Source organism: Alexandromys fortis, unplaced genomic scaffold (assembly GCF_014885135.2).
Source record: "Alexandromys fortis isolate MF-2015 unplaced genomic scaffold, M_Fortis_MF-2015_v1.1 scaffold_180, whole genome shotgun sequence".
Lineage (NCBI taxonomy): Eukaryota > Metazoa > Chordata > Mammalia > Rodentia > Cricetidae > Alexandromys > Alexandromys fortis.
Window position 1 is genome coordinate 2598515 of NW_026068143.1, and position 8582 is coordinate 2607096.

An 8582-nucleotide genomic window follows, 5' to 3' on the forward strand; every position below is an offset into this window, starting at 1 on the left:
TGATGCTTCATATTTTATGACCAGGAAAAAATCACATTGTCTAAAATTAAGATTTTAAGTAAAGTGTTCAACTGTAATAGGTGACTAAAATGTAATCCAAATTTGATGATTTTAGCCTTAGGTCATATACATATCCATTAATACTTAAACAGTTAGAGGAAGGAGAATAGGTTATAAATATTATAGAAGTGGCATGTGAAGAATTTTAAATAAGTGAATTGCCAGTCTTCATTACAGCAACAAAATTATCATGTAAAGCCATATTCATATATTCATTTAGTCAAGAGTACCAACTATATACCAAGAATTGTCAGTGATATGATGAAACAAATAGAACTTCTGCCTTCCAACTGCTTATATGCTAAAGTGCAAGACACAGTAAATGAAATAGCACAACAGATTAGCCAACAGGCTATATTCATAGTTCATGAAACTTATCAAATGTACCTTGCTAATGCTAATTAAATGACAGTATTTACACATTTTTATTGGTGCTATACTTTTCCAGAGATGAAGAATTGTTGCCTTTGCCAAAGGGGAAAATAATAATTTCTTTAGGATAATGGAAAGTTAATTAAGTTAATATGATGGTCTTAAAATTGTGTAACCTAAAATAAAATGGATCCTGTAAAGATGGTTCAGCAGTTATGAGCATGGGCTCTTCCAAAAGACCAAGGTTCACTTCTCAGCACCCACATGGTGACTCACAATCACCTGTAACTCCAGTTCCAGGGAATCCAATGCCCTGTAACCAGCAATAGGCACTCACATGGATACATAATATAAATCCAGATAAAATATACATACACATTAAATAATGCAAAATGTTTTTGGAAAAATGAAAGTTTCAAGCCTAAGAAATTCATTCCAACTTATAATGATATATACTCAATGTAGAATCAGTACTCAAGCATTTAAAAAACCATTTTAGATTCATGAAAGTCACACAAGTCATAGATAGCAAAATCATTGGCAGCTGAATATTTACAGATGTAAAGTGAGCCATATTGTAAAAGAACTCTCCTCAGCTTCCTTAATTAAATCTATTACATATTGATTCATACATTGAAGCCAAAATGTTAAGTGTGTGATAAGGTCATCCTTTCTGATGCTTAATGGCTGTATTAGCCATAAAAATCACCATTATGCAGAACCTTCGAAAGGCCAACTTAATATGACAATTTGAATGTTTTTGAAACTACATGTTGCATTGTTCTCAGCTTACATGGGTAGTATTTCTTTCTGCTGCAAATAACATAGTGAATCGAGAACAGCACACATTTGCACAGATGAGTCTCTATGTCTACATGTCAATGAAGGCTTTCTGTCTAACCTAGTGCCTATGTAAATGAGGCAGATTCAATAATGCATCTTAAGATTGTTCTCACAAAAGGCCCGACCTGTTCAAAGTTTCTCACCAAAATACCAAAATGCCTAGAATGGTTCAACAACAGATTCCCCACATTATCCGTGTTTTAGGACTCACCATGCTCCTCTTACAAAGACAAACACTTCCACCCAGGCTTTATAATTTTTCTCTTCATTTCTATATCTCTGGGTTATTACCTTATCTCCTGGGCTATAATCACAATTAGGTTGAACAGATATTAGAAGTAGAAGTACCATGTGTAAACAAATCCTGTCATGGTAGGGTAGAAGATTCACTAGTGTGTCAGAAGACTGAGACATATTTGCACCAGAACAGTAAAACTTAAAGCTGATTAGAGCCACCTGATGAAAGCCTCCTAGCACCCACTGACATAGATTAACCAGAGGGGTGCTATAACTAAACATGGTTTGGTTACTCCCCAGGATTGTAAAAGACCAATTAGAAACAGGGGGAAAAAAGCGTGAGCAGAGAGGAGACATACATATTATACAACAGACTGGCTTTCTTTATTTACCCCATCCCATCTTGCCTCCAAGCACTCCTTTCCATCTGTGGGGTCTTTGGATCCCCCAACTCAGCCTGCTTTGGGGCTGAGGGTATGGGGAGCCAGTGGTGAGTGGTCCTGCCACTGGGGCTTCTTTATACCACAACACCCTGCCCCCACAAGCCTTCCCTTTTATCTGCAAGGTTCTTGGATCCCAGCAAGAGGCCCTGCTCCTGTACTGAGGAGATCCATCCAGAATGGGTCCTTAGAACCACCAGCCCAGCCTTCTTTGGGGCAGAGGGGATCTGAGAGCCAGCTCCAGTGCTGAGGGGCCTAAGAGAAGGCAGACCAAGAAAAACTGCCAACTATGCAGTCAGCCACAGCAAAGACTGGACCAAGATGCCAAGACTCTCCTGGCCTCATTTGAAGGAAGAGGTGTTTTTTTTTCTCTCTTTCAAACAAATCTCTTTATGATTTATTATTACTAACGGTTTTGTTTGTACATCTAATTTTTATTTTATTGAAAAGAGATTTTTCAATACAATAGATTTTCATGCCATACATTCTGATTATGTTTTTTCCTCTCCCTACTCCTCCCAGCTTTTCCTCGCCCTCCCTCCCATCTGTATTCATTCCCTTTCTGTCTCTCATTAGAAAACAAATGGGCATCCAAGGAATAATAATAAGTGAAAAGCAATCAATAGTGGGCAGGCAGCATTGCAAAAATTCCTCCAACATCCTGAAAAGCAACATGATAACACCAAAATTGGAAAAAAAAAAAAAAGGAAGATTTGAACACTGTATCCCAGAAGAAGTAGACGAAATCGACTTTAAAAGTAACCTTATAAAAATAATGAAGGCCCGTAAATAGGAAGTAAAAAACTCCCTTAAAAATGGAAGAGAAGTAGCAGGGTGGTGGTGGCGCATGCCTTTAATCCCAGCACTTGGGAGGCAAAGGCAGGCGGATCTCTGTGAGTTCGAGACCAGCCTGGTCTACAAGAGCTAGTTCCAGGACAGGCTCAAAAAAAAAAAAGACAAACAAAAAGTTAGAAGAAATTAATAAATCCCTCAAGATATCCAAGAAAAAGCAATCAAACAGGTAACGGAAACAGTTCAAGACTTGAAGACCGAAATGGAGGTAATAAAGAAAACACAATCTGAGGGATGTCTGGATATGGAAAATCTGGGTAAAAGAAGAAGAACTACAGAGACAAAAACAAATATAACCAATAGAATACAAGAGATAGAAGAAAGAATCTTGGGCACTGAAGATACTCTAGTAGAAATGGATGCATTAATCAATGAAAACAGCAAATACAACAAATTCTTAAAAGAAAACATTCAGGAACTCTGAGACACCATGAAAACATTCGGGAACTCTGAGACACCTAAGAATAATAGAGGTAAAAGAAGGAGAATTCCAGATCAAAGGCCCAGAAAATATATTCAACAAAAATATAGAAGAAAACTTTTCCAACCTAAAGAAGGATATTCCTATAAAGGTACAAGAAGCTTACAGAACACCAAATAGAGTAGATGAAGAAAAACATCTCTTCACCATATACTAATCAAAACACAAAACATACAGAATAAAGAAATAATATTAAGAGCTGAAAAGGAAAAAGGTCAATTAGCATATAAAGGTAAATTTATCAGAATTACACCTGACTTATTTATGGAAACCATAAAAGCCAGAAGGTCTTGGGTAAATGTGCTGCAGACACTAAGAGACCATGGATACAAGTTCAGACTACTACACCCAGCAAAGCTTTCTTTCACCATTGATGGAGGAAACAAGATATTCCATGACAAAAAGAGATACAAAAAATATGTAGCCACAAACCCAGCCTTACAGAAAGTAATAGAAGGAAAACCATGACACATAAAAGCCAACAACACACACAATAGCACAGACATCTGACAACCCTCCACCAGCATAACTAAAAGAAGGGAAAGACATAAATACTACCACCAAAAAATTAACTGAAGTTAACAACCACTGGTCATTAATATCACTCAATATCAATGGACTCAATTCCCATATAAAAAGTAACAGGGAGAGCCTTCTTTTTTGCGCTTCCCGCGCCCCCACCCCTCTCTGTCTTCTCTACCCTGGGAGCAGCTCTCTTGCCTTGGCCCCTCACCCCTGAAAATGTATGCCTGTTCCAGGTTCATCTCCACCCGCTCCTTGGTCAGGAGCACCTCTCAGCTGCTGAGCCGTCCTCTGTCTGCAGTGGAGCTGAACCCACAGACACGGAAAGATGAGGCCCTCAGCAGCTTGGCAGTCCCTCGTCCTTTGACCTCACTCGTCCCTAGCCGCAGCTTCCAAACCAGTGTCATTTCCAGGGACATCAACACAGCCGCCAAGTTCATTGGGGCTGGGGCTGCTACTGTTGGGGTGGCTGGCTCTGGGGCTGGGATTGGAACTGTTTTTGGGAGCCTCATCATTGGTTATGCCAGGAACCCTTCTCTGAAGCAACAGCTCTTCTCCTACGCCATTCTGGGCTTTGCCCTCTCAGAGGCCATGGGGCTCTTTTGCCTAATGGTGGCCTTTCTCATCCTCTTCGCCATGTGACCCAGCTGTCTCCACTTCACCTCCCGTAGTTCTTTTGTGTCCCGTCTGCCCTGTATGTTCCTTTTCCTCTACCTCCACAAGAAGTCTGGGGAAAGTGACTGGCTCAGGGTTTGACAGAATAAGACAAATAAATACTGTATTAATAAGAAAAAAAAAGTAACAGGTTAGGAGAATGGATACGAAAATAGGATGAACATTCTGCTGTTTACAAGAAACACACCTCAACCTCAAAGAAAGACACTACCACAGAGTAAAGGGTCGGGAAAAGGTTTTCCAATCAAACAGAACTAAGAAACAAGCAGGTGTGGCTATACTAATATCTAAAAAAAATTGATTTCAAACTAAAATTAATCAGAAGAGATGAGAAGGACACTTCATACACATAACAGGAAGAATTCATCAGGACAAAGTCTCAATCCTGAATATCTATGCCCCTAATAAAAAAGCACCCACATATGTAAAAGAACATTACTAGGACTCAAATCACGCATCAAACCCCACACACTAATAGTCGGAGATATCAACACTCCTCGCTCATCAATGGAAAGGTCAACTAGACAGAAATTTAACAGAGAAATAAGAGAACTAGCCCATGGACACCTGGGATCCCCTCTAGAGCCAAGTCTCTTGCCAACCCTAAAATGTAGATATCTTCTTCCCTGCTCCTATATCTACCCTTCATCCATATCCACCCTCACACTCCCCCAAGCTCTCCCCAGTATGTTCTTTCTCCCTTTTCTCTCTTCCTCTCCCCTTCCCCCAACCCCACCCCCACCTGCATGCTCCCAACTTTTTCCTGGCAATCTTGTTTGCTTCCAATTTCCAGGAAAATCGGTATATGTTTTTCTTTGGGTTCACCTTGTTATTTGGCTTCTCTGGGCTTGCGAACTATAGGCTTAATGTCCTTTGTTTATGGCTACTGAACCAGCCTTGGGTCAAGGAAGAAATAAAGAAATTAAAGTCTTCATTGAATTCAATGAAAATAAAGACAAGACATATCCAAATTATGGGACACTATGAAAGCAGTGCTAAGAAGAAAGTTCATAGCACTAAGTGCCCACATAAAGAAAATGGAGAAAGCCCACATTAGAGACGTAACAGCACACCTGAAAGCTCTATGAAGAAAAAGTAGCAGACTCACCCAGGAGGAGTAGCAGACTGGAAATAACCAAACTGAGGGCTGAAATCAACAAAGTAGAAACATAGAAAACAATCCAAAGAATCAATGAAACAAAGAGCTGGTTCTTTGAGAAAGTCAACAAGATTGACAAACCCATGTCTGAACTAATCGAAAGGCAGAGAGAGAACACTCAAATTAACAAGATCAGAAATGAAAAGGGGGACATAACAACAATCATTAGGTCTTACCACAAAAGCCTGTATGCCACAAAATTGGAAAATGTAAAAGAAATGAACATTTTTTAGATAAGTACCATATATCAAAATTAAATCAAACCTAGGTGAACAATTTAAATAGACCTATAAGTCATAAGGAAATAGAAGCTGTCATCAAAAACCTCTGAAATAAAAAAAAAGCCAAGACAAGATAGCATAAAATATCTTGGGGTAACTCTAACCAAGGAAGTGAAAGATCTATTTGACAAGAATTTAAGGCACTGAAGAAAGAAATTGAAGAGAATACCAGAAAATGGAAGGATCTCCATTGTTCTTGAATTGGGAGGATCAACATAGAAAAATGGCAATTCTACCAAAAGCAATCTATAGATTCAATGCAATCCCCATCAAAATTCTTCACAGATCTGGAGAAGACAATAATCAACTTTATATGGAAAAACAAAAAACCCAGGATAGACAAAACATTCTTATACAATAAAGGAACTTCGAGAGGCATTACCATCCCTGACTTCAAACTCTATTACAGAGCTACAGTATTGAAAACAGCTTGGTATTGGCAAAAAAAAACAGAGAAGTCAACCAATGGAATCGAATAGAAGACCCTGATTTTAACCCACAAACCTATGAACACCTGATTTTCGATAAAGGAGCTAAAAGTATACAATGAAAAAAAGAGAGCATCTTCAACAAATTGTGCTGGCAAAACTGGATGTCAATCTGTAGAAGAATGAAAATAGACCCATATCTATCACCATGCACAAAACTCAAGTCCAAGTGGATTAAAGACCTCAATATCAGTCCAAACACACTGAACCTGATTGAAGAGAAAGTGGGAAGTACTCTACAACACGTGGGCACAGGAGACCACTTCCTACGTATAACCCCAGCAGCACAGACAGTAAGGGCCTCATTGAATAAATGGGACCTCCTGAGACTGAGAAGCTTCTGTAAAGCAAAGGACACTGTTGCTAAGACAGAAAGGCAACCCACTGACTGGGAGAAGATCTTCACCAACCCCGCAACTGACAAAGGTCTGATCTCCAAAATATATAAAGAACTCAAGAAACTAGACCGTAAAAGGCTAATCAACCCAATTATAAAATGGGGCACTGAGTTGAACAGAGATCTCTCAACAGAAGAAGTTCAAATGGCCAAAAGACACCTAAGGTCATGCTCAACTTCCTTAGCGATCAGGGAAATGCAAATCAAGACAACTTTAAGATACCATCTTACACCTGTCAGAATGGCGAAAATCAAAAACACCAATGATAGCCTTTGCTGGAGAGGTTGTGGAGAAAGGGGTACACTCATCCATTGCTGGTGGGAATGCAAACTTGTGCAACCACTCTGGAAAGCAGTGTGGCAGTTTCTCAGGAAAGTCGGGATCAACCTACCCCTGGACCCAGCAATACCACTCTTGGGGATATACCCAAGAGATGCCCTATCATACAACAAAAGTATATGCTCAACTATGTTCATAGCAGCATTGTTTGTAATAGCCAGTGTAAAGGCGTAAATGAATGCAGACAGATTGTAAAAATATATACAGCTTTAATGGGGAAATAGACTCACAGAACCCGGTTTCCTGCGGAGACCGGGAAAGCAAAAGGGGCGCGCGGGCTCCTGCAGGCCCTATTTATAAGTAAACCTTTGCCCGAGGCAAGCCCACCCCTTAAGGGGGGCTGGCTTAACCCTACATCTCCCCCTTTTGTCTAAATAAGACAGAACTAAACAAAATATAAGTATAAACAATAATAACAAATAATAAATATAACAAACAATATTGAGAACAAAAGTTTTGCTAAACATTCTATCTCAAGGAGTCTAAATAATGTAGAGAGTAACTACAATTATATAATCTTCAGCTCCGTCAAAGGTCTGAGAAGGGAATAAATATTACTTAACAAACGAGAGATATCCAAAATGTGCAACAAATGACAGAGACAACTGACTACCTGGGTAATCACCCAAAGTCTTGTTTGCAATGGTGACTCAACCAACTTTGGCTAAGGCCTAACATAACTGACACACCATTACTAAAGGCAAGGAACTTTCTTAGAACTATCCTACCCTGTCTTAGCAGGATAAGACAATCCTGTTTCATTTCTTTGTCAGTAGTTGAGGTATGGGCTTTTCTTAACCCAAAGGACAGTTCTGCCAAGAAGACAAGCTCCCAGTGGAGTGTCTTTAGTGCTCAACATTCATTCGGGAGTATTCCTGGCATTGCCAGGAATAATTGTGTCTTATTGGCACAGTATTCTAGGTTAGACTAAAGGCCATTTTCCCCAGCTCTTCAAAGAGGCTGAAGATTATACTATCTATACTAAATATAATCTCTATGTATCTAAAGGACCTGATTAACCTAAAAATAAATATGACAAACATATATTTCTCAATACCTATCTAACTTGAAGACTAAGAGAATAAACAGCTGTGCAATATATGAGGACAATGATCTTCACCTGTAAACAATGTCATTACATATCAAATGTAAACAATGTTATTACAAAAATAGTATCAGAGGTAGAAATGCACATTGTAATATGGTAGATGTATCAATACAATATAGACAAAGTTATAAGCATACTCTAATACAAAAATAGAGATAGGAACACTCACATTCAATATTCAATATATATTCAATATTCAATATATACAGGAAACAGTACCAATACAATTTTCTAAAAACAGTAATTCACAAACACCAATCATCCCATCAAACCAGTTAATCCCCCTTTATTTATTTATTTATTTATTTATTCATTCATTCATTCATT

At 38.8% G+C, this 8582-nt stretch overlaps 1 protein-coding gene across 1 annotated transcript; it reads left to right on the forward strand.

Annotated features, from left to right (window-relative positions):
• Positions 1–3939: 3939 nt before the first annotated feature.
• Positions 3940–4474, forward strand: LOC126491305 (ATP synthase F(0) complex subunit C2, mitochondrial-like). The gene has a single exon (XM_050126875.1). It carries the CDS (start codon positions 4027–4029, stop codon positions 4447–4449), a length of 423 nt encoding a protein of 140 aa, XP_049982832.1. The 5' UTR covers positions 3940–4026; the 3' UTR covers positions 4450–4474.
• Positions 4475–8582: the final 4108 nt, after the last annotated feature.

Coding starts and splice junctions, on each gene's coding strand:
- LOC126491305 (XM_050126875.1), top strand. CDS start 4,027: ATGTATGCCTGTTCCAGGTTCATCTCCACCCGCTCCTTGGTCAGGAGC.